Raw genomic sequence first — 27,426 nt, 5'->3', positions numbered from 1 at the left:
CAAGCATTGCATGCAGGGACCTATTCCTCCCTGGGCCCCATCTCTGGAATAAAGATAAGCTGCTATCTGGACATTTTTATGCAAGTCAGGTGTAGCCCTGGCAAATTGTCAACGTTGCCCTTGGTAGGGCAAAGTCTGTCTGCCCCTGTCCTAAAGTTGCAAGTATTAAGCGTATTTGTATTCAGGTCACATAAATTGATTATAAAATAAATATTAAAAAAACAAACCAAAAAGGGGAAACACACCGAATGCCTTCCTTTATTTTTTTTCACTACTCTTCCATGGCGTATTGATATGAAGAGGGGTGATTTGGCAAACAAGTTCCAAGCCATGAACTGATATATATATATATATATATATATATATATATATATATATATAATATATATATATATACACACACAAGGTTGGCATCTTTGTCAACCAATGAGATTGCTGCCTTAACCTAAGCCGTTTTAATAATTCAGTTTCTAATCTCTTTTGGCAGTGCCTAAGAAGGAATGTTGGGAAATATATTTTAAGGGATGACTGCCTCAAAGAAACAGGATTTACTTCATACTTTAAGAAATTAGACTATATCAAATGTGTAATAAAAATATTTTCTATAGGATTTTAAAATATATACACATATAAACTACCTTAATTTTAATGCCCTGTTGATATTGATGTGATCTTTACAGTATCTAAACCTAGGTAAATGAGGTTGCCCAGCAACCTCCATCATGTCTCAAAACAGTGATTACAAGACAGGAGACCTTGTCTACCCTAAAAATTGAAGCATGCTTGAAAACTGGATCTGAAATCTACTTTTTTATGGTCCTGACTCAGTTCCCATGGAAAGTCAGTGCAAAGACTCCCATTGACTGTGAGAGCTGGATCCGATCCTAGACACAGGTCCAGGTAACCTGGTTTCAAATATTGCCAGGCTGGGCAGTGAAAATGGACCCAAAGCGTACTGATGCTGCTTTCCCCGTAAGGCTCAAACAGACTCTTTGGAAGCACTCTTCAGACAGCTTGGTCCAGTCTAGTGTCCAGCCAAATCTGGTGTTGATCCTGTTTATCTAGAACTGTATCTAAACAGAGTTCCAATTTGTTTTACATACATGGTTCAAATGCCAGTGTAGACAAGGTATGAGGGCCAAATCCTGCACTCTAATGCAGGCAAAACTCCCACTGGAGTATTTGGCTGTGTAAGGAGCATGAGATCAGGCCCTAAGTCACCAATATCATTGGCTTGTACCCTAAACCTTGCATTATACTTTAAGGTAGGTAGCATGAGAGTTCTCTTGCTTTAAAGAGTTAATATGCGGGATTTGACCTCCTGCAGAGGAGAGCTTCTCACTGAGCTTTCGGTTTATCTGCTCCATGTGCCTGTTGTTCTTTCTGGCTTGCCGGAGGGACCTCTTGACTTTCTTCACCCGGTCTCGCAGTTGCTTGTTGCGTTTCTCCAAGGTTGCCACCTTCTGCTGCAGTTTCTTCACTTGATCCTCTTCCTCAAATAGGGCTTTCTGGACCGAAGAACACATGAGCTGAGGGAAGAGTAGAAAGGAAACAGGACACATGAGCTCTAAACCAAAGCCAGGAAGCCACTTGCACTATGAATGTGTGTGTAAATTCCCCAGACAGTCTATTGATGGAACACCCCACAACTGCACGATTGCTTTTGGAAGCTCCTCCTCATCTTGCAGTTTTCTCCTAAAATCCTCTACCCCTTAGTCTTCTCTGAATATAAGAACAAACTATTTCAGATCTTAATAACATTAGCTATCAACATCACCTTAATGAGCTCTACAAGAGGTTAACCTAAATCAGTGGTTTTCAACCTTTTTTCATTTGCGGATCCCTAAGAAATTTCAAATGGAGGTGTGGACCCCTTTGGAAATCTTAGAAATAATCTGCAGTCTTCCAGGGGTCCGCGGACCACAGCTTGGAAATCACTGGTCTATGTCATCAGTGGCATTTAGTTGAACTTAAGAAGGAGATCTGGCCTGTTTCTCCTCCATGTTTCAGATCTGGGATTTGAATTCAGCTTATTGAGTTCTGCCATTTGCAAAATTTATAATCAGACCCAGGGGTTTTTTTTTGTTTTTTTTAAACCCTTCTGAAGTTCCAGGTTTTGGTTCAAGCCCATCCTTGTTCTTTCTAATAGAGACAGAAGGGGATGGCACAATGATCTAAATCTGACACTTGATGTGCCCACCTTGCCTGGAACCACAAGGTCAAATCCTGGCAAGTTTGGACTCTGCCCTTCCAAAGTTTAAATTCCCTCCCCCGCTCCCCCAATTTTATGCAGTTTATTATGTATAGATGAGACCTTAAAAAGTAAGATCATGTCATCTCAGTGTGGATATTAAAGTGCCCCTGGCCTTATTCTTAAGAGTAGAAATTTGCCCTTGGTCAAAAATTTTCTCCTTCCCCAATCCAACCCCATTGTTGCACACTGTGCAATGCACCAGTTGATTGCTGCATTTTAGTGCTCCTGAATGTATAAATCTCCTCTCACTCCTGCAGTCCCTACTCAGGCAAAATTCCCACTGACTTCAGCAGGACAACTACAGGAATGCCCCCTAATTTGCAGAGCACTTTGGAATCCTCCAGGATGAGAGAGTCTGAGTAGAACTGTAAAGCTAAGGAATGGACTGATGAATAATTTTTTAAAGATAGCATCAAATATTTAAGGTTTCAGAGTGGTAGCTGTGTTAGTCTGTATCAGCAATAAGAACGAGGAGTCCTTGTGGCACCTTAGAGACTAACAAATTTATCTGAGCATTTGCTTTCATGGGCTAAAACCCACTTCATCGGATGCATGCAGTGGAAAATACAGTAGGAAGATATAGATATATATACACACAGAGAACATGAAGCAATGGATGTTGCCATTCCCACTATAACGAGAGTGATCAGTTAAGGTGGGCTATTATCAGCAGGAGAGAAAAAAAAAGCCTTTTGTAGTGATCATCAGGATGGCCCATTTCCAACAGTTGACCAGAAGGTGTGAGTAACAGTAGGGGGAAAAATAAGCATGGGGAAATAGTTTTACTTTGTGTCTTCCACTTCCAGTCTTTATTCAAGCCTAATTTAATGATGTCCAGTTTGCAAATTAATTCCAGTTCAGCAGTTTTTCGTTGGAGTCTGTTTTTGAAGTTTTTTTGTTGTAGTATTGCGACTTTTAGGTCTGTAACTGGTTTGTAATGTATCAAATACTATCACATGGGCATATCCCTCTGTGTCATTCTCCTATCATGATTCAATAGTGCCGTTGTATCTCTGGTTTATAGGCTCACTGTATGTTTTTTTCCTCTTATTTCAGCCTTTGTTTTAGGTTTCACCTCCCATGTCATGGCTGTCATGACAGGGTTATAAAAATCAATGTTAAAAATGAAAACTAGTGCTAACAAAAATTAGAACCCAGGCATTGTTTCAGGGCAGAGTTTAGAGAAACAAAGGGTTTAAATTCCTAATGTATCATGTTAGTAAATCTGTACATCTTACCAATAAACTCTGGAGTACAGTAGCGACTGGAGGAAGTGAAGTCCCTTCTAGAGCATTTGTTTCTTTCCATTCTTTCTAGGAAAATATTTCTCTTAAATTTTAATAGTGTGATTGGAGTTTTAAGCTGCACTGGTCATGACAGGCCATCAAATGTTGTGGGGCCAGGGGGAGGAGGGGGAGAGAAAGAAATGCGTTTTCTTTGATTAAATTTTACTTTGTTATCTCCAATCGTCTTCTGTTTTTTAAATAGGCATTGAGGGCTCCTAGAGCTTTGGATAGGCTTCCTTTGGTGTGGAGTTTAATAAGACTGAAATCTAAATAAATAAGTGAATACTTGCAGAGATAATGAATAATTACATGCTGCTATATACTATTTTTTCCATCTTGTTTTTAAATGTTTTTCAGCAAACTGGGAGGTGGTGGGTGGATGGGTAACGTTTCATTTGCTTTGGAAACTTGCCAGCCATCGAAAACCTCTGCAGGACAACATTGCAGCAGCTTCCATTTGCAGCTGGCTACTTTGCTTCAGTCCGTTTTACGGACGAGACCCAAGATGAGACCCAAGACTTCGTTGGGTACGGAACCGTTCGCAGTGACCACACTCCCACCAAAGTGGCTTTATAAATGCATGCCAAGGAGAATGGTGACCCCAAAACAAAGGGCCAAATTCTGCTCAGAAATAGAGAATGTTTGTTTGTTTTTCCAATAATGCATATTGCAAGCTAAATCCACAAGCTATTTGAAAACAGCCAGTTATTCTTGGCTTTCATGTTTCCCAGTCTCCTGCGAAGCTTCAACCTGAACATTTAAGAATAATCTTAAATCGAGTGTACAGCTTTCACTTGCAGTTTCTTAAAACAATCCCTAGCTATTAGGGATTACAACATGACTTTCACGGGGGGGCAGATTATCCCATATTGACCTACTGTGAAGTTTCTTGCACCTTCTTTCTGAAGCATCCAGTGCTGGCCTCTGCCGGAGACAGGTTCTGCACTAGAATGACCTTGGGTCTGACTCAGTCTGGCAATTCCTATGTAGAAGTATGGTTCTAATGTGAGAAACAACTATGTCAGAATGGTACCTTGTTACCCAAGAGATGTGCACGCTGTGTATCAGAATCCCTGACGGCTGGCGTTAGTGACAAAAGTAAGATTTGAGTACTATTCATCTACGCTCTCTTCTTATAAGGGCTGACTTGTATCTGAGTATCTGGAACTTCTGCTAGGCTGTCAGAGCCAAAACACCTATGTGTACGAGCTGGATCTTATGCCTCCTTGTGCATCGTCGACAGGATTGTTTATTAAATTCCAGCCCTATCTAATTCTACTGAAGACAGTGTGGTTGTACAGGAACTAGTGCAGAATTGGTCCTGAGGAACTTTTTATTGCTGCTGTGGAGGCACGTAATAGACAGAAACCAGCTTGACAGTTTGATCCATGGTTGCATTTGCATGGTTGAGTGAGAGAAAAATCATCTCTTTACTTGTAAACTATGCAGAGCTGATATGGAAATCACTGAGACACAAGGAGCCTGGAAATCACCACTGTGTTGCCAACTGTTTAGAAAAATCCAGTTGCAGCATAGATAGGGCCTCCGTTAAAAGTGGTTTCCAAACACGTTGAGCTTTTCACTAATATAGACAGGTTTCGGGCCACATTTTGCCCAGTTTTATACTTGTATAAATGTAGAGTGATCCCATTTAGGTCCCACAGAGTTACACTAGTGTAAATGGGATCACTCATTACCACTCACACCTCTGAAAACCACAGAGAACTGGATGTTGCATTTGGGCAGGTTCTGTGGCCTCATTCATTCTGCATCTCCCACCAGCAGGCTCCATTTCCTTGTGCATGGAAAGCTACCTCAGGTATAAAACTTGAAACACACGTGACCACGTACGTTCTGTGAGCTATGTTTTTAAGAAGTGCTGCAACCCAGCTAAGTAAAATGCTCTTTCCTGCCCATCAGATTCAGTTAACAGGCCACTGAAGTCTCCTGCAGAACAATACAGCACAGTAAGAGTCACTAAAGAGAGCCGTCCTACACACTTCCAGCACAAGGACGAGTTCTGCGGAGGGCTAGAGGGAAAGTGGTAGGTGTGCCAAAGTGAAGGAATCTGAAGCCCTTTTCAGGCTTCAGCAGCACACTCCAGTGTCTATATTTGAGTTGGCATAGGCTCCTCCCTTCCTCCGTATGACTAAGGAGGGTGGTTTCGGGAATGACCGCCAACCAGAAAGCTGCTCCATCTGGCCTGAGGTGTGCTGAGCGGGATGCTGACCCCCCCTAGTATGCTGTGAAAGAATCAAATGTGGCTCATGGGAGGATAGTGGAATGAGCAGAGGATGGCGAGGAGACTAGAGAGGAAAGAGCAAAACTGTCTTAAGAAGCTGTTAGTGAATGGCAGCTTTAGTGTCAGGGCTGGCAATCAAGTGGCTAGCTTACCGGTGCCATGGAGCCTCTAAGGCCACTTTTGAAAGGAAAACTTAGTTACAATGTATTCTAATGGAACCGAGCGATGCAGCCAAGTCACCCCAGACTGAGGGCATTGCTTAGAACAGTTTACGAATTACACCGCTGGGCTCTGCTGGTATTGTGTTTACCTCCTCTAGCCAATAACACTTCAGAACAACTTGTTCTTCTTGAGATGACTTCTGCTAGGATTCTCTCTCTGTTCCATAGTTTCTTTAGCTCACAAAGTTCCAGGGTGGCTTGAAGTCAAATCTACTGCAGGACCCAGGTAAGGACAGGTAGCATGGACATAGGAAATTCCTGAGAGTTGCAGGTTCCTAGGACCTCTCAGGATTTAGCCCAGAGAGTCTATTGTTGTGGAATCAGAGATTCATTTGTCTAAGTATTGATCTGAAATATTTTGTCTTAAAAATGTATCCTGCCTTTAAGCCTCACTCCGTCCACAGGCTTAACAAAATGTATTCAAGCCAATAAAAACCAGTATTATATCAAACAACACGTGTTTTTGCTAATGCAATTGCAGGAATGAGCACTATTACAGCGTGTGCACACAGGTTACGTTTATTTATAAAATCTGTACTTCATACATAAGCTGATTTCTGAATGGCCGAAGCACTGGACTCTGTTCTCCTATGGCTGAATCACAAAGATGCTTTGTAGTAACGGCATAATGAACAGAGATCGCTCTGCTGTCAAAGGCAATGGGACACAATGGTAGCATTTATACATTATGAATGGTATACAAATGATTAAGCTGGCATAGAAGAGATCAAGTAGGTTAGCCACAAGTTCAAACCCCAGCAGTGCCAACTCAGCCTTTCACCTATTTGAGGGAGATAAAATGAGTTCCAGATAGAACCACACACCATGAACTTACAAGATTTTCAAATGTGGTGGATTCTCCATCACTTGAAGTCTTTAAATCCAGCCCGGATGTCTTTCTAGAAGATATGCTTCCCTTCAGCCAGAAGTTTCGGCCTGTGTTTTGCACAAGGTCAGATTAGATGATCATAATTAGGGGTCTACTTCAATCGTGGCAAAATCGCACATTTTTCGCGGGTTCCTCAGGGCATAAAGAGCAAAATTTCGCAGATGTGTTCATAAAGTTGTATATTCCAGGCCACCTTCACTTCTGCGCTGCTGCTGGCAGCGGCACTGCCTTCAGAGCTGGGTGCCCAGCCGTCAGCCGCCACTCTCTGGCCACCCAGCTCTGACGGCGGCACAGAAGTCAGAGTGATAATACTACACCCACCCTACGATAGGCTTGTAACCCCTTTTTGGGTTGGGACCCCCCAGTTTGAGAAATGCTGTGTTCTTTTGTATACTTTTACCCTATACTTTACCCTATGGTATAGGGTAAAAGTACACAAAAGATCAGATTTAACGGGGGAGCCCAGATTTCATGGTCCATAATGTGTTTTTTCATGGCCGTGAATTTAGTAGACCCCTAATCATAATGGTCCTTGCTGGCCTTAAAACCTATGAAACGAGGTTTCCTCTGCTCTCCGTGGATAATAAAGCTACTCTGGTACTCTTTCTAAGAGTGGGGGGAGGGTTGCCATGGTGTCCTGGGCCAAAAATTCCCATCCCTACTCACGTTGTTCGTTGGCATGATGTCTACAGATGCTTATGTTATTATTACATTCTGTTATTATGGGGTTCATTTTTTAAAAAAGGAATCAGGGCCTCCCCCACAGTAATTCCTAGCTTTAAAAAGTAGGCCCCCCTTCTCTCTTACGGCTGAATTCTCTAGAACTGCACACCCTTCTCATCCCACAGCTGTTACAGTGATGAGACGGTTACTTCCCTGATATCCGCACTGCTCAAACGGAGCACATGTAAGTAACTGCTCTGGCTGAGATTTCAGCCTCTCCCTTAAGCAGTGTGCACAGTCCAGAATTTTTTTCTTCCCAAAACAGAGTTCCAAAACCAAGATCACACCAACAAAAACAAGTTACCAACGGCATCTGGAGTGCTTGATGGAAGAAATGACATCTGTGCTCTCTGGGAACGCTGGGCAAATGCTACAGATAGGAGCTGCAGTGGTTGGCCGCTCCCTTTGCACATGCTCAGTGCTTAATTTGTGCCAGGGCTGAGCCCCGGCATCCCTGGACTTGCTGCATCAGTTATGAAAGTAAAAAAATTGCTTGAGCCCCAACATTGAATTGCTTGAGCCCCGAGACCTCTTTCATTACAAATTAAGCACTGCACATGCTGTATCTTCACCGCAGCAGATCTTGTTGTATCCCAGCATTTATCTCCAGTTGCCTTCCATGCTATAAATCACAGAGAACGGGAGAAGCTGGTCAGATTGACTGCACGTTGCTTAGGTGCTTCGTGAAACCTTAGCCAGCACCAGACGCTTACCTCTGGCTCCTTATTTGTTTCACTCTTTTTAGAGAGATTTGAGAGCCAAACCTCGCTCTTTATTTTTTAATTCTATACAGGATATATTTACTGAGCCCCGTCAGTCTGCCCAGCAAGGAAAAGGTCTCTCTCTGTGCCCCATGGAACAGTACAGTGTAAATAAGACATGATACAGATCACTCACAAAATACTCCCCCATCCCTTGTCTGAAGAAGACTGGATGGGGGACTCCTTTGTAAACAATCCTGCTGATGTGCTCACAGCCCGGTTTCAGATTTGAAGCCCTGCCTCCTGCCATGGGTGGGCCTTAGGATGCTGCTGCCTCAGCAGACTCAGCCCCTGTCAGCAGCAGTTAATGAGAGGAAACTGTGACAGCTTGCTTATCACTGATGCAGGGAGTGAAGGAGGGTTTTGGCAGGTGGGGAGGGTTATGGAAACTTATGTAAAGTACCAAACGGAGAGGCTGGCTGGGGACTGGGTGTGTTTGTGTCCGTGGGAGGGGAGTTTGATGGTTATGCTTGCTATATGGAGGCCTGTCACCGAATCCTAGGCGCAGATGTATGTGTTTGTCAGGGAAGATTTAAGGCCCTTTCCTGTGATGACCCTCCAAGTGGAAGAAGCCCTCATCAGCTTTGACAGTGTGATGGCTGATGGCTTTCCTATGACTGCTGTCTTTGCTTCCAGCCATCAGCAGGTTACTGAAGAGTAATATGAAGCATTCACTTTCCCCAAAGCGTGAGTCATGAAGAACTAGCCCAGGAGCAAGGACAGCCTTTTCAACTGTTCGCCAGCAGACCAGCTTCCATTCTTATGAAAAAAGGGGTGGGTGTGTCTCTCACTGTTACAGTTGCAAAAAACAAAAACAAATAAAAAAAACCCCCAACCTTTCAGCCCTGTCCTAGAAGCTGAAAACGCTGGGGCAGAGAGGCTGAACCTAAATTCAGGTTCCATGTGTGATAAAGTTTTAAAATTCTCTTAAAGCTGATCACTGGGGCTAACCCCCCTCTGTAGCTGCAACAAGCAGCCTGAGTGATAACTTAATGAGCCTGATGCAGGCAGCATGGACCAAAGCGCAGTTTTGCCAGGCACTTCTTGTGCTTGCTGGCATTCCTATTGCAGGTTGTGAAAAGGCCAAGGATTCCTGCCGCCTGCACTCTCCATGGAAAATGCAATCTCTGTTTACAATTTGTGACAAAACGGACTTTCCAGTGTGCCAAGGTGCCAGCTGCTTCACCAGAATGCACCGACTCAGCAGGCAGGACTGTTTTGCTTTGGGGAAGACGGGGGTTGTTGGACTTGGGAGGGGGGAGTTGGTTGCTAGGGCAAAAACTCCACAACTTGCTGTTATTGTTTTAACCATGTTCTTAAACTCAGCTATGAACTTCTTGAAAAACTTAACTACAGCAAAGAGCCCATTAATTTGAAAGCACAACCTTCATTTCTGGTGCGGTGTTTGGATTCTGGGTGGGTATTTGTTTGTGGTAAATATCGGAGACATCCAATGTTAAAATCTTCATCTTTGTCTTCAAGTTCCCAGGGTTTCTGAGTTCTTATGACTAAACAGTGATTTGCTTTGGACAGTACAGCTGGGTTTGAGTGGATTTAGTGCTGATGAAAGGAGCTAGCTTGACAACCCGAGAGCCCCCTCTGTCCATCATATAGGTACAACACAGGTGATGGGGTCCCCAACACTGCCTTACCACTATGTTTTGAACCCTGAGCTGCAAGGAGCACTTCTACGGAAGAGACAACTCTACAGATTCCAGGTCCTGTTCAGCCTGTGGCTCCTCTGCTGAGACTGGGGCAGGGGAGCACAATTGTCTCCATGTATATCAGTTTCCTGTTACTTGTATCGCAGTTGCACTCAGTCAGGTACTGGGGAACCCACTGGGCAAGGCGCTATACAGATATGAAACCAAAAGATAAGCCCTCCCCCAAGGAGATGACAATCTAAATTAACAGGAAAGACAAAGAGTGGGAGGAAGGAAGTATTTTCATCTTACAGAGATGACGTGGAGGGCCAGATTTTTAAAGGTATTTAGGCATCTATTTCTCATTGATTTCAATGGGAGTTGAATGTTCAATGGGAGCCTTTAAAATTCAGGCCCAGAGAGATTAAGCTGATTTTCCAGGGCTCAGTTGTGACTTAGGTGCCCAGTTGCTATCTGTTGCCCACCAATGACTTGCCCAAGGTCCAACAGGACTGCAGTGGCAGACCTGGGAACTGAACCTAGATCTCTGGAGTCTCCATTTGGGCTGGTGGCTAAAGCACTCATCTTCCTTTTGCGCGTATTAACATTTGTATCATGGTCATATTACAGTGTACAGGTCTGATCCTGCAAGGTGCTGAGCACCCAGTGAGAGCTGAAGCAAGGAATACCTATTGCCTTTTGGATTTAAAACAGTCTTCCAGTTGTTTGGCAGCTTCCCCTGTGCTGTAGCTTGAGAACCACACGTTAAGGATTTTAATGTATGGAGTTGGGCAGGAGACTAGCATGAACATTCCCATAGGTTTAGCCCTGAGGGTAGGTGAGGTCTTGCATACCTGTTTGTTGAGATCTGTATTCCTAGTGTTGTCTTGACTCGTAATTTATAGTAAAATAACACTTTCTATGATGTTTTTATTAACCTCCAAGTTCGGGTAATGATGATAATTTAGCACCCTGCCAGCACTTTGTTTTCATGCTGCGGTACAAAGGTACCAGTGCCATTTAGTGCCTAATTCCCATCTCTCTCGCCTCCATCCTGAGCCCGGGCCTTTTGAAGGCCCACCTTGGAGCTGCATTTCCAGGTTCTCTTCCAGTGTGGCTGCCCATGTAAAGTGGGGGTCCACAGCCTGGATGGGGTAATACAGCCTTTTGCATGGAGTCCCATCAGGGGTGGGGCAGGGCAGGGATGATGAATATACCAGGTACCTCCCTGTCCTGCCCCATCCCCAGGGCAATAAAGGAAGATATAGCACAGGGCATGGGATGTATGTGTTAGGTTGATTGCTTCTGTGTGAACTACACTTAAAGGGGCATTGTCAAGATAAAAATCACATTTTGAGTAAAGATAAAACCTTTCCCTCTGTTACTAAAAGCACCTTTGATGATAATTTAAAGGATTTTTATAATCTAATTTACATTATATGCTGTTTCTTGGCTTTTTGCATTTCACTCAGCTTAGGTACTGAAATTAGACTGCTAATGTTTCCTCCTTTTTAATAAAAACAATGAGGAGTCCTTGTGGCACCTTAGAGACTAACAAATTTATTTGGGCATAAGCTTTCATGGGCTATAACCCACTTCATCAGATGCATGGAGTGGAAAATCTGATGAAGTAGGTTATAGCCCATGAAAGCTTATGCTCACATAAATTTGTTAGTCTGTAAGGTGCCACAAGGACTCCTCGTTATTTTTACTGATACAGACTAACACGGCTACCCCTCCGAATCCTTTTTAATAGTCATTTTCATTTCAGATTTATGCACTTGTACAATTCTAACTCAGATTTAAGACTCTATATAATATATACTCTATAAAACATATAATAAAACCTTTCCATCCATTTTATTTTTAATTCACATAAACTTTTCTAATGCTGTTATTTTTCCCTCACACTCATTTATTATTACAAAACCCAGCTAGGCCCGGTTGTGCCTAAAACTACTTGTCCGTGTCCTTTGGCCTATGTATATCTTCTGAGGCCTTGTCTACACCACTCGGTTAGGTTGACATAAGCTGCCTTGCATTGACCTACCTGCAGAAGTGTCTCCACTTAAATTTGGCTCCCACTGATGTAAGTGCCTCTTTATGCCAATTTAGAAAACACCACCTCCCTGAGCAGCGTAGAGACAGGGTTGATGTAATTAGGTGGACGCAGTGTCAGTGTAGACACTATGTTGCTTACGTAGACTGTTACTGGCTTTCAGGAGCCATCCCACAATGTCCCACACTGGCAATACAATAGATACAAGTGCTCCTGGTGAGGATGCACACCACTGACACAAGGAGCCAAGTGTGCACGCTCACAAGCAATATAAAAACCGCGGTGGCTGTATGCCGATGTAAGTTAGGTTGACATAATTTTGTAGTGTACTCATGGCTTGAGATTGAAAGATGCTGTGTGAACTAGACAACACTGAAGTTTTGTTTTACAGTACTTCGCTCATCTTTCACTAGGATTAGTTTAACGATTCCCCTCTCCCCCTGAATTAACAAAATTTCAGGGAAGGAATAAAAACAGAATGACCTAGAAATGGAAGTGTGTTGTGTTCATCATCACTGACTGAAACTAAGGCCAGGTCTACAGTACTAAGTTTTGACAGCTTAGCTCTGTTGGTGGGGGTATGAAAACACCACATGCCGGCAACCCCCCACCCCCACGTAGATGTAGCTACATCAACAGAAGAGTTTTTCTGTCGGCAGAACTAATGTCATTTGGGGAGATGATGTTACTATAACAGCAGAACTCCTTCTGTTGACGTAATGGCTGTGTCCACACTAGGGGGCTTTGCTGGCATAGCTATACTAGTGTCACTGTATTGGCAAAGCCTGTGGGGCATAGACAAGGCCTGAGAGCGCTGGCTGCATGGAAATTAGGAAGCACCAGTGTGGAAAGCCAGGCATTTTGCAACTAAAAGGCAAGAAACTACCATCAATGTCTGTTGAAAGCATGATGGTCATGGCAGACTGTGATGGGATGGCTGCCCCTCACTCGTATGTAAGAGGTTAAAGCAATCCTAGGGAGTCTGCATGGGAGGCAGCCAATAAGGAAAAGGCTTGTAGTGCCAGCCAATTAGGGGAAAGTTTACTGGAGGAGCCAATCAGGGCCAGGCTGACCCATATAAGAAGTGGCTGCTGAGCAGAGCAGAGGGCAGTCACTCCCTTGAGTTCAAGGGAGGAGCACTGGCTGCTTAGGGCTGGAGTACCATGGACAGAGCAGTGCTGGGCAGGGTCTGCAGAGTTTGAGAAAGCTCTAGGCTGCCAAACTGAGGCCCTGATACAAGGGCAGAGGAGGTGCTGGGGCTGTGGGGAAGTGGCCAGGAAAGGAGGTGGTGGAGTTGGAGGAGGGGCTGCTGGCTATATGGTCCCTGGGTCAGGGCCCAGAGTAGTGGGTGGGCCTGGGTATCCACCCCTACTTTTGCCACTGAGGGGAGTGGCTGGTGAATGGACTGCAGTTTGCCACTGAGGGGAGTGGCTGGTGAATGGACTGCAGTTTGCCACTGAGGGGAGTGCTTGGACTGGGGACTGTTGGTCCCCTGGAAGGGGGAAAGAACTGATGCGGGTCCTGGAGGTGGAGACAGAAGTGATGATGTGTGAGATACCACCTGAGGAGTGCGCACTGGCAACCCTGAGCTAATTCACAGGACAGCCAGCAGGAGGTGCTGTGGTGGTGAGTCAAATGACCCGTTACACAGACCTTTAAAAGACTATCTTACTGCGAGCCTTGTATTACAACCGCTCCTAGAAGCTACATATTCTCTTAATCTGTATAATAGGGATGTGAAACTATCTACCTTGGGATAACTAGACAGCAGTGGGGAGGGGGGCATACAAAATTATTCTAAGTCACCATCATTAAATGCAATGAAGACTGAGGGACAAATCTAGTTTTTGGGTAAACAAACCAACATATCTCCATCAGTATAAATTAAATATCCATCTCCATCTGTATAGTATCACTGGAATTGCATCAGATTATGCCAGGGCTAAATTTGGCTCACAAGATTTTTTTTTTATGAGGATGGGTTTTTCATTCTTTTATTTTTTGTATTACTCTAGTGCTAAGAAGTCTCAACCTGGGCAGGGTTCTGTTGTGCAAGGTTCTGTACAATTAGTAAGAAAGCATGCCCCACAGAGTTTGACATCTTAGATTAACTGGAGATGTAACAGGTGGATGAAGCGAGCAAACAAGCTCTGAATGTGAGGGAGGATGGGATGATAAACATTAACATATTTTTGCATCGACAAACTGTGCACAGTTTGTTGGTATTGAGTTGTTTTGATTATTAGTGGAGGCAATTAAGTAGATTAGTAAATTGTCTGAGTTTGTCACCTGCCTAGCCATTACTGGCTGCCATTGTTCTGGAGGTATGATAAAAATCTCATGCTTATGCAGGGCTGTTGGTCCCCAAGTGCCCTATGAATTATTGAACCAGTAGGTTGCTTTATCAACCACAGAAATGCAGCCAGCTCTGAGGTGAGATATGGCCGCACTTTACAACAATTTGGGAGTGGGAAGTGAAGAAAATGCTATCCAACCTAAAGCATTATAAATGCCATCTGGGTCACCTATTAGGAACCTTAGTTTTTCTTTATGGACTAAATACGAAAGATGTATTTCAAGCCCACACATGTACTGTAAGGCAGCCAAATTAAAATGCTACGTGAAGTAAAAATATCTGGCAGATAAAGATAGGCAAGGTGACTAAATAAAGAGATGTTGTCTGTGTTTCTGTGCACACAGAATTCTTAATGCTTCAATCACCTACTGTGTGTTGTGTATAGTCTGCAGCCGGGGTGGGGAGATCACAGAACAACACGAATGATCACAGGCATGGAAAAACACTCCTATGAAGAGAGAGTGGAAAGACTGGGACTCTTTACCTTAGAAAGTAGATGACTAATAGGACATGATAAAAGCATAAAAAATAATGCATGGCATAGAGAAGGTAGTGCGGGGGCTTCTGTTCTCCATCTGTCACAACACGAGAAAAGGGGGCTGTTAAATGAAATTAAAAAGGTGGGAAACTTAATGCAGAAAATTACCCCCCGCCTGCCTCTGGTACAGGATATTGTCAGAGATAGCATATTGGGCGAGATGGACCTCGGGTCTGAGCCAGTTGGGCAATTCCTATAGCCATAAGAATCCCCTACAACACTAGGCTCAGACAAAAAAGTGCTTGATTTGTGAATTTGTACTTCCCAATGGAAAACGCACAGCCAAGAAGAAGTGTCTCACCTTGTGTAAGAAAAAGCAAAGTCTCCCCCCTCTGCTGAGTAAAGGTAAATGGATGATCCCTGCTTTGAAATACCAAGAGTGCTCCTCTCCCACCTAAGCCCCTTTCTATCAGCCTTGGGATTTATTACTTGTGGACAGCAAAATGACAAAGCGGGGAATTGTCTGTCACCTGTAAGCTAAAACCAGGGAGGGAAGAAGCACAGCAAATTTCAGCAGGTTCTTTTGGCCAGAAGGTGGACAGGGAGTGTCGCACAGGAAATGGTCGCCTGTTTCTCCAAAGAAAGCATAACAGTGTAATCTCCTGTAAATGGAATCTGGTCACTTCTCCGCACCAAACATGTAGCAAAGCAGCACTGCAAACAGTTTTTTCAAAAAGAAAAGGAGGACTTGTGGCACCTTAGACTAACCAATTTATTTGAGCATAAGCTTTCGTGAGCTACAGCTCACTTCATCAGATGCATTCAGTGGAAAATACAGTGAGGAGATTTATATACACACACAACATGAAAAAATGGGTGTTTATCATGCACACTGTAAGGAGAGTGATCACTTAAGATGAGCTATTACCAGCAGGAGAGTGGGGGGGCAGGGAGAAAACACTTTGTAGTGGTGATCAAGGTAGGCCATTTCCAGCAGTTAACAGGAACGTCTGAGGAACAGTGCAGGGGAGGGAATAAACAAGGGGAAATAGTTTTACTTTGTGTAACGACTCAACTACTCCCAGTCTCTATTCAAGCGTAAGTTAATTGTATCCAATTTGCAAATTAATTCCAATTCAGCAGTCTCTCATTGGAGTCTGTTTTTGAAACTTTTTTGTTGAATTGCCACTTTTAGGTCTGTAATCAAGTGACCAGAGATTGAATTGTTCTCCAACTTGTTTTTGAATGTTTGATTTGTGTCCATTTATTCTTTTACGTAGAGACTGTCCAGTTTGACCAATGTACATGGCAGAGGGGCATTGCTGGCACATGATGGCATATATCACATTGGTAGATGTGCAGGTGAACGAGCCTCTGATAGTGTGGCTGATGTGATTAGGCCCTATGATGGTGTCCCCTGAATAGATATGTGCAAGGATAGGTTCCTGGGTTAGTGGTTCTGTTGTGTGGTGTATGATTGCTGGTGAGTATTTGCTTCAGGCTGGGGGGGCTGTCTGTAGGCAAGGACTGGCCTGTCTCCCAAGATCTCTGAGAGTGATGGGTCGTCCTTCAGGATAGGTTTGAGATCCTTGATGATGCATTGGAGAGGTTTTAGTTGGGGGCTGAAGGTGACGGCTAGTGGCATTCTGTTATTATCTTTGTTGGGCCTGTCCTGTAGTAGGTGACTTCTGGGTACTCTTCTGGCTCTGTCAATTTGTTTCTTCTCTTCAGCAGCTGGGTATTGTAGTTGTAAGAATGCTTGGTAGAGATCTTGTGGGTGTTTGCCTCTGTCTGAGGGGTTGGAGCAAATGCAGTTGTATCGTAGAGCTTGGCTGTAGACAATGGATCGTGTGGTGTGGCCTGGGTGAAAGCTGGAGGCATGTAGGTAGGAATAGTGCTCAGTAGGTTTCCGGTATAGGATGGTGTTTATGTGACCATTGCTTATTAGCACCGTAGTGTCCAGGAAGTGGATCTCTTGTGTGGACTGGTCCAGGCTGAGGTTGATGGTGAGGTGGAAATTGTTGAAATCATGGTGGAATTCCTCAAGGGCTTCTTTTCCATGGATCCAGATGATGATGTCATCAATATAGCGCAAGTAGAGTAGGGGCATTAGGGGACGAGAGCTAAGGAAGCGCTTTGTTCTAAGTCAGCCATAAAAATGTTGGCATACTGTGGGGCCATGCAGGTACCCATAGCAGTGCCGCTGATTTGAAAGTATACATTGTCCCCAAATGTGAAATAGTTATGGGTGAGGACAAAGTCACAAAGTTCAGCCACCAGGTTTGCCGTGACATTATCGGGGATACTGTTCCTGACAGCTTGTAGTCCATCTTTGTGTGGAATGTTGATGTAGAGGGCTTCTACATCCATAGTGGCCAGGAGGGTGTTTTCAGGAAGATCACTGATGGATTGTAGTTTCCTCAGGAAGTCAGTGGTGTCTCGAAGATAGCTGGGAGTGCTGGTAGCGTAGGGCCTGAGGAGGGAGTCTACATAGCCAGACAATCCTGCTCTCAGGGTGCCAATGCCTGAGATGATGGGGCGCCCAGGATTTCCAGGTTTATGGATCTTGGGTAGCAGATAGAATACCCCAGGTCAGGGTTCCAGGGGTATGTCTGTGTGGATTTGTTCTTGTGCTTTTTCAGGGAGTTTCTCGAGCAAATGCTGTAGTTTCTTTTGGTAACCCTCAGTGGGATCAGAGGGTAATGGCTTGTAGAAAGTGGTGTTGGAGAGCTGCCTAGCAGCCTCTTGTTCATATTCCAACCTATTCATGATGACAACAACACCTCCTTTGTCAGCCTTTGATTATCCTTGCAACAAAGCCCATTGCCAACTGTGTCCACATATCTATTCAGGGGACACCATCATAGGGCCTAATCACATCAGCCACACTATCAGAGGCTCGTTCACCTGCACATCTACCAATGTGATATGTCATCATGTGCCAGCAATGCCCCTCTGCCATGTACATTGGTCAAACTGGACAGTCTCTACGTAAAAGAATAAATGGACACAAATCAGATGTCAAGAATTATAACATTCATAAACCAGTCGGAGAACACTTCAATCTCTCTGGTCACTCAATTTCTGACCTAAAAGTGGCAATTCTTCAACAAAGACTTCAAAAACAGACTCCAACGAGAGACTGCTGAATTGGAATTAATTTGCAAATTGGATACAATTAACTTAGGCTTGAATAGACACTGGGAGTAGTTGAGTCATTACACAAAGTAAAACTATTTCCCCTTGTTTATTCCCTCCCCCCCACTGTTCCTCCAACATTCTTGTTAACTGCTGGAAATGGCCCACCATGAATATCACTACAAAGGGATTTCTCTCCCCCCACCCCACTCTCCTGCTGGTAATAGCTCATCTTAAGTGATCACTCTCCTTACAGTGTGCATGATAAACACCCATTTTTTCATGTTCTGTGTGTATATAAATCTCCTCACTGTACTTTCCACTTTATGCATCCAATTAAGTGAGCTGTAGCTCACGAAAGCTTATGCTCAAATAAATTGGTTAGACTCTAAGGTGCCACAAGTACTCCTGTTCTTTTTGTGAATACAGACTAACACGGCTGCTACTCTGAAACCTGTTTTTTTTTTTCTAAACTGCTCTGCTGAATTGCACCCCTCCATTCCCCAAGGCAGGCAATCCATCTTCACAGACCCATAGCCCTCAGGGATGGACCAGACCTGCTAGGTCAGCTGCAGGAATCCACTTCCCTGCCAGTTCAGGACTCACACCCCTCCCACAGCGTTCTCCAGGGTTTTCTCCTGTCTAGTTGTAAGTGACTCAAGCAATGGGGCTTTCACCGCTTCCCTAGGGAGAACGAGTCACGTTTGTGTTAGGAAGTTTCCCCTAATAGTTAGCCTACTTTATCTTCTACTTAACTCCCTAGTTAATCCTCCTTGTCTTCCATAAACAACTCCTCTCCTACCTCATACTTTACTGCTTTCAAATACAAAGCATGGATACCATGATGTCCCCCACCTGAGGGAGGGATTCTCTCTGACCTTGGAGGTGGGGAGTGCATCAAGGGGAGGGTCCAAGGAGCCTTTCCTCCTCTACCCCCTTGTTACCCTGGGCACAGGTCAGCTGCAATCCCACTAGGGAGTGGAAGGACTGCATGTCCACAGCAGTCTGTGGCTCTAGATTCCCAGAGAGGCATGAGCAAGGCTAGGATCCCATCTCCCTTCCACGCCTCCTCAGCTGCACGAGGGTGGCAGCCTACACTTTACCCTGGGGGCGTGTCCCCTTACAGCCCCGGGAGGAATGCTTGCTAAGTCAAACATAAGGAATTAGCACTCCTCTAGCTCACGGGTTTAATGCTAAATGTTTTGAGATCCTTGGTTGGACAGTGCTATAGAGTTGCTAAATCCTCTTCAGAAAGAAAGGTCCAGTGTAAGAGGACAGCGCTGCAGTCAGATTCGAGACCTCCTTAAGCGTGGTGTAACATCCATATGCATACTGCAAATAAGTTTTGGGGGAGGGTTTGTTGCAAGATAATAAAGTTATCAGCAATAGCTGCTCTGGAAGCTTCCTGCTTATTGACTGAGAGACAAGGGACCCAAGTCAGGCAGGGCATCAGTTTCAAGTTAAAACACAGTTAATAAATATCCTAATTCCTTCTAAATGCTCCATGACCCGACCTCTTGACTTCGCACCCCACATAAGCCTCTGTAGCTCAGGAAATATTTCCTTAGCTGCGTTCTCAGCTCAGAATACTATACGTGTGTTGCTGCTGTTCATGTTCAGATCTTGAAAGTCAAATGCTCAGAGCGCCCTGCTGCTCGTTGGCTGTGATTAGGAAGTGCAGAGTTTTGTATCGCGTCTGAGAATCAGGTGTGAAGTTGCATTTACTACTTTCATTTTGCTCTACTCATGAAATCAGTGAGGGACACACAGGGTAGGAAGGCTTGTTGAGTGCACAGGGTATGGGACTGGAACTCGAGAGACCCAGGATTAATTTCTGGCTTAATCACAGACTCTGTGCAACCCTGGTCAAGTCACTTAATTTAACCTGTGACCCAGATTCTCCTCTCTAAAATGGGGATAGAACTTCCCTACCTCACAGGAGCGGTGTGAGCATAAAAACCAATAATGCGACAGATGCTATGATGAAGAAAGTCCTAAAAGTACCCAGTTCTAAAAAACACCGAGTTCTGTCCATAGCTTTAATACTGGACCTTCTCAATTGAGAGGGAATGGAAGGAAGAGCTCCAAAACACAAAGGGGCTGGAGGGACTGATATACAAGGAAAAGATTAAACTTTTAGTGCTTGTCTAAATAATGTCTAAGTGGAGTGGGACACAACAACAATCTAAGGATAAACAAAGGTCATAAATATGCAGGTTGTCCTGCATATTCTATAGACACGTACACCAATGTAAAGCACTACCATTCTGGCATTTTGTACTTTGTAAAGGAGTATGCAGATGGAGGGCAATAGTGAGCTCGGTCCCACGAAGGATGATGCCGGGGGTATAACTGGGAGTTGAGCAATAGTTGATTTAGGTTTAGTAGTAGGAAGGAACTTCCTGACTTGAGATCTATTAAACTGTAGAATAGGTGCTGCAGAGAGAGGGTGGAAAAGGCAATGTTTCCGTAATAAGAAAATAGACTGGACAATCACTGGCTACTTTAGGGAGCAATCTGGCAATGGATGCACAGGATGGTCCAATGGGCCTTTTCAATATAAATGTCTAGGAATGTATGAAACATCCAGAGAACAGGTGGAAGCTCCATTAAAATAAGACTGGACAATGTAAATGTGGACAATGAAATATGTGGATTTTCTTGCAGAGAGGGAAAGGCTGGCTCCATGGAAGCATTCTGCATAGCACCTTACCTCATCACACAGGGGTTTTGGAATGGCTGTGCTCCCCTTCACACCAAGGAGTAAGGAAAAGCATAAAGGCCATTCTATTTTGGTTAGTAGGAGGCTCAGTGAACTACCAGCAACCAGGAGACCTCAGCAATGGCCTGTCTACTTTCAGTGTCCCACTATAGGCGCTGAAGGCTTGATTAGTTACTTGGTGGTGCCAAAACTAAAGATGTTAGTAATGTGTTAGCTGTGATACACGAGCTGGCAGAGAGGAAGTCTGAAAGCTTCAGTAAGGTAGGAATAGAGTGTGCATAGACATGGAAAATTAAAGGACTGCAGTTAGTAAAATACCTCTGGCACATGCCATCGTTCTGAAGTAAAAGGGTAAAGCTCTGAGAGTTGGAACTGGGGATCTGGAAAATAGGCTCAGACTGCTAATTATCAGACTACTGGGAGTTCATTGAACAGATATCCTTTCTCATGGTGGATTGTGGAAGTGATGGGGCTAAGTACACTGCATCCTGGTGAGTGGGCCATAGATCTTTCAAGATCAGTTGGACAATCCTATGTGTGATAATGGTAGAACATACCACTGTTGGAATGGGGAGAATTCCAAAATAGTTTAGGCTTCAGGACTCAGGAATGGTTTTTCTTTCTCTGTTCTGCCTCTGAATGCACTTATGACTATTAAAGTGGAGCAGAAGAACATGGGCCTGATTTATGGTGCCAGGTTGAAGGCTCACTGTGGAGGCTGGTCTTGGATCAGTCTGTGTTCCTAGGTTCCACAATGTTTCTGGTTAAGGAGGAGACAGTGTCCAATGCATACAAAAAGGAATGACTTCCAACGTGCCAGACTCAAAGTGATCTTGTATACACCACATGCAGACTTAGATTTACTGTATTCTTATTCCCTAGGGGACAGATTCTGCCTCCCTGATACACTCTGAGCAATATCTTACTCAGCAAGTAATCCAGCTGATTACAGTGGGGTTCTGCATGGAGTGAAGAACAACTCCATGTGGGAAGCATGGCAGAAACTGGCCCTAAGTATTAGTGCTACTAGTGGCCTGCTCCTGGTGAGGTAAATGGGAGTTCATCTATTTATTTCACCAGGAACATTGGTCCCAAAATACATAAATTAGATATGGGCCCAGTCTAGAGCCTGGACTCCTTGACCTCCAGCAAGTCCTGTGGAATATTTGGAATCCATGCTCAAATTTTACAGCTCAAGACCCTCTCTACTGTAACTGCTTGAACATATTTCATATTGTTAAATAAACCTCAGCAAATGCAGCCTTTTGCTGGAAAACTGTAAGTGCTCCACAAGAAGGAATGTGTTTACATGATTGCAATAATGATATGTTTGATGCTGATTAACAGATAATAATTGAAAGAGCAAGATTCACCCTTTATCTCCTCAGACAGAATGTCTTTGGTTATTTTTCTATCCTGATTTCAGAGGATGAGTTTGAGACTTAAGCTTGAGGAGCTTTGCAGGGTTGCTTTATATGGGTGAACAGTGAGCAGAAGTGTACCCTTTGGTGAACTTATCTGGGAAACAATGTATATTATAGGACACATAATATCCCATATTGTTAATATTATTATTGTAACTCTTGACCATTTAATTCTAGTTTTAATTGTCATGGCAAATGTCACACCATTACAAGATAAATGCATGGTTATTGATGTCTTCAGAATGACAGTGTACAGGTCACATGGCAATTACTTTGGGATCTTTTAAGTATGGTTACATAGTAATCTGTAGGAACTTGTAAATCCTGCTTTTCTGATACATTTACTAGTGATACCTACTGTTGGTAGTGACCAGGTAATTAGAGAAGTTTGAGGATATTTGTCCCATGTCACTTGGTGTTACTCTTATCATTTTTATCATTTTTAAATTAGATCATGAATACGTTTTTTCCTTCTAGTACAGATTCCTATATACAGGTTAATTTTGCTCTTCCTTGTATTAATGTTTTCTGTACTATGGAGTTATCTGCACCTTAAGAAGGTTCTACAGTAGAGTCATTGCAAGAGCACATGATTGCAGAATTTGCATCTTGTTTGATCATGTGGACACAAGTGTTGCCCTGACTTTTATCATGAGTCTCATGATCTTCAGTGTTTCTATTAAGGCCCCAGCTACTGGGATCATCATCATTGAATGAGAATCTCCACTTTCATTTAAAAAGAAAGCAAGTTTCTAGCCCCCATCATTAAAGCAAAAAGCTTGGAAACATGAAAAAGTGCACCCAAAGACCTCAAGATTAATTTTTCTTTTCTTTTAAACTTCATAATTTTGGGGGACTGGATTCATGCTTTTGAACCTATGGGACTGGTGTGTGGATTTTGTTTTTTATAATCTCCTGTATCTTCAGTTGATAGCTTTATGGAAGAAGATGTGTTATAAGGAAGGATTTGAATGTAGGAGGGAAAGCTATTTGGCACAAAAGGCGAAAAGGGTAGTTCCAGGCATAGAGGGCAACAGGACAAGTACATGGATGAAAAACTGAATGCCAAAGTGAAATATGCATCCACTAACTGAAATATCTGGTTCTATTTACACCTGAATTTGGCCCTTTCATGAAACTTGTCATATATTTGGGGAGGAGGGATAGCTCAGTGGTTTGAGCATTGGCCTGCTAAACCCAGGGTTGTGAGTTCAATCCTTGAGGGGGCCATTTAGGGATCTGGGGCAAAAATTGGGGGATTGGTCCTGCTTTGAGATGACTTCCTGATGTCCCTTCCAACCCTGATAATCTATGATTTCCTTAGGAGAGGCCTCTATGGAAAAGTTTAAGCAATAACTTTGTTTCTCCAGCAATTCTTTGTTCCCTGTCTTGCACAGTGTAATTTAATTCTGCCAGTTCAATAAATTACATACATTATATCCTGGTGTCTGTAAAATTACTTACATTAGAGATGGCGAGGGTGGTACATAAAACATTTCACAATTAAAAACAATCTTTTTCCAACTTTTGAAACTTCAAAATTCAATAAATGTTGGCCATTTAGTTAATCAAAAAATTAAAACTCTTCTGACTAAAAGGGTGCAAGTATCTATGGTGTTATGATTTCCTTTTGACAGATGGAGAAACTGAGGCAAAAAGAGTAAAGGATGTGGAAAAGGCTCCAAGAGGGTGTCATGTCTGCTTTTAGAACTTGAGCATTCCTCGTTCCCAGTCCTGTTTTCAGACCACTCATCTTTCTCATTTTAGATGGACTCCTGCACCCCCACTCCCAGCTCTGTTGACCTCCTTGACTGGCTAAGAGGCCTTAGTCCCTGCCCCACCTTACATTTTTTTTATATAATATATGCACAACTATAAAAGAAGGAATGACTAGCTAGGTAGTACTGCTGAAAAGGACTTGATGATTATAGTGGATCACATATTGAATGAGTCAACAATAGGGTGCATTTGCAAAAGGCTAATAGATATATTCATATCTTATGTTGCTTTAGTAACTGATACTACTGCAAAAAAAAACCCTATATTTTCATCTGCATCACATTGTTGACTCATATATTTCTTCCTCCTCCTTGCTGTCTTAATTGTCCCCCTCCACAATAGTATCAATTACTAAACCAACCCAAAATACTTGGAACATATGCTGCTGGGCCTATTTCAAAGTCTGGCCAGAGCTTTTATGGAACAAATACAGTAAATCATGATACAGCTAACTGGCTGTGAGGTGCTCTGTCACTTCTTCTGTTCAAGAATACTCCCCCATTACATTTCTTCAAGCTAAGTACATGCTGCAGTGTCCCTCTACGTGCACACAGCTGGTGCTATAAATAATAGGAAGCAAATGCAAAGGCAGCTCTGGGATAGGAGTTTAGTTAGAGAACTGTAATATGATTTGGTGCCATGTGCACACATTAATCATGGGCACTTAGAACACATCCCTCAGTAGTCTGCCGTTTGTAAGCTGTTCAATTAAGTCTTTCTGCTGCAGAGCCTCCTTATTAGCAAGTACACAGCATGGTCTGTAGCTGTGGAGTCACATTGCAGCACTGAGGCGTTTCACCTATGGATCTCGGTAACCAGAAAGCTGCATCTTTGACTTTCCCACTGTTCAGTATAAGGCATTTGAGTGCACGGTGTGAGAAACTTCTCAGTCAGAGACAGGTCAGTGCTCCTTGGATATGCGGACTGAAATATTTCAAAACTGTCTTGGGGATTTAGACACACATTCCACCAAAATGAATGACAGGTGGGTGGATTTTCAAAAGTACCTATGGGTGCTAGCAACATAGAGGCCATTGACAGTCACTGGACGCTGTGCTCCTAAATCAATTAGGCACATCTAAAATCCCACCTGATGATGTGTCTATATCCCCGAGATGGTCCTGAAAATCTTCAGTCTTGCATGGTATTTAGCCTCCCAATTCTCATGGAAGCCAGTGGTTATGTGGTTAAATCCCAAACAACCTTTAATCTTTATGCTGCCAGGTGGCACAGAAGGAAGGGAGAGATGAACAATAACTGATGTAGAGAAGGGTCCATGTATTCTACTTCAAAAGCTTAACATGCCTGAAAAAGGGGGTCTCCATAGTATTAAATTATCTTCTATTTGCTGAATTTCCAGATGTAAAATATATTTCTCTAAAGAAGAGACAACCCTTCCTTTTCTCTTGAGGACAAATGAAAGGGTGACAATGAACGTTCTCCACACCTGTCTACATCTTGCTGAGACAAACAGGCTAGGAAATGAGGGACAGTCATTTCACCATCTGCAATAAAATTCCTTCCTTTGACAGCTGCGACAGCTGAGCAATGCGCCATTTATTAATAGGTTAAACACAGTCTGACCATTATTCTGTGACCAACACGTGACCTCCATGTCCTCTGCTGGGTGTGTGATCGTTGACCCTAGGGCCAGGCATTTGGGAGTATATGAGTAATTTCATCCAGCCAGTGAAACGAATTCTCTATTTGCCTTCAGACCTACCTGGTGAAGGATGAAATATGGCTGTGCTACGGTCCCTGAAACATGATGCTCAAGTAGCACTAAGAGCTATATTGTATAGTGTGAATCATGGGAAAGCTGTGATGCATGATGTTGCCAGAAGAACCTGTCTCTGATAGACAGGCAATGGGCTTGGGGGAGAATGGCAGTGATATTTTATTGGTGACAATACCTTTTTAATTTTTCCTAGTTAAGGTTTTAGGGTCCAGAAATTGAAGCTACTAGCACAAACCAAACTAGACCTCTCCTTTCCTCTGGGTGACTGAAAGGACATTTTCTCTACACTAGACACCTAGTCCAAGGCCCACTGAAGTCAAAGGCAGTCTTTCCATTGACTTCTGTGGGCACTGAATTGGGCTGGATGCTGAAAACTGGGGTGAAATGTTGGCCTCACTGGGTCAAGGGGAGTCTAGTGATTTTCAATGGGGCCAGGAATTGCCTCCATAAGTTGACACAGCTGGCTGGGTTGTAGTTAATTACAAAGTGACCTACTCCAGTGCCTAGTCCTGAGAGGTGCTGAGTGCCTTCAACCCCTCTTCAGTGGGCGATGAGGGCACTTGATAGTGTCTGTGCAGGGGGTGCTCGGCACCACCCAAGGGAGCTCATCTGTGGTGAGAAGGTGGTTGTCCTGGATTACCTACCACTAGGCTAGTCCAGGGAGGCCATTTTGGAAAGGGGATGGGCTTGCTTGCATGCCTCGGTTTGAAACAGCACTGGCCTTGCAAGGAACACAAATGAAACTTAGTTTACTTTCTTTTTTATTCAAGAACTATCCACGAATACATAAAGGGATATCACAGGACAGACAGAGCCATTTATTCTCATTAGTCAGCCTGCACAAGAACTAGTGGGGAAGGGTTTGAGCAGCAGAAGTACTTCATAAACCCAGGCAAAGGAAGGAGGCACCAAAGGAGATGCTGGAGACTAGGCCTGCCTCTCAATCTATCAGGGTTGGCTTAGGGTTCCTATAAGCAACCAGGCCATGACTGCAGGTGGAAGGATTGGATGACAAACTTGTTCAAGGTCTGATTCCAATCCAAATAAACCTCTCAGATCTCCATTGATCTGTTCAATTCCTTTACTAACTGCATTAGTGTATTCACAGATAATGTCTCAATGTGTGTGTGTGTTTTTTTCTTTTTAAAGCTACTAATGGCATTACCAAAAAACCCAAACCAATCTATGCAGTTATCTACAAGGAAACAAAGCTGCTCAATACACTTCATAAACTATTTTCAGTTCACGGCGCATGCAAAAAGTATCTGAAATTGTAGCATTTTATGTTTCTCTCCTTCTACCTCAACCTTCTGTGCAGGAAATTCCTTTACTTACTGCTTACTGGGGACAGGGAGGGAGACATGGCTCCTCTGGCCACCGGGGAGTGGGGGACAGGGGGTGAGGCAGCTCCTCCAAACAGCCAAATTTTTATTCCTGTACATGCCGCTGAGCCAGGTGAATCTGGGTCAGCTAATGGTTCCAGGTGGAAACTGAGTGAAACTTGGAGATATCGTTCCCATGAGCCTCTGACAAGCAAAACTGCTGCATTCCACGTCGTTCTTGTTAGAAGCCTTTGGGCCCAAGTCCTCCAGCCTCAGAAAGACATACAAAACAAATCTGAATGGCCAAAGGCACAGCACAGCTCCTGGCCCCAAGTAGCTTTCCCCAGGTGCTTGGCAGAGGGGACAGGAGTAGGAAGGAGAGAATCATGCC

General features: G+C 43.7%; 1 protein-coding gene across 1 annotated transcript in view; it reads right to left on the bottom strand.

Annotated features, from left to right (window-relative positions):
• Positions 1-372: 372 nt before the first annotated feature.
• CCDC3 (coiled-coil domain containing 3) overlaps positions 373-27,426 on the bottom strand; it is a 70,323-nt gene continuing 43,269 nt past the window's right edge. The window contains exon 3 of the mRNA XM_084616963.1: positions 373-1,529. Coding sequence (XP_084473089.1) covers positions 1,254-1,529 — 276 coding nt within the window. The 3' untranslated portion in view covers positions 373-1,253. The remainder of the gene's footprint in view (positions 1,530-27,426) is intronic.

Source organism: Lepidochelys olivacea, assembly GCF_965140295.1.
Source record: "Lepidochelys olivacea isolate rLepOli2 genome assembly, chromosome: 1".
Taxonomy (NCBI): Eukaryota; Metazoa; Chordata; order Testudines; family Cheloniidae; genus Lepidochelys; species Lepidochelys olivacea.
The sequence above is the reverse complement of the archived record's forward strand: the minus strand, read 5'-3'. Positions and strand labels throughout refer to the sequence as shown.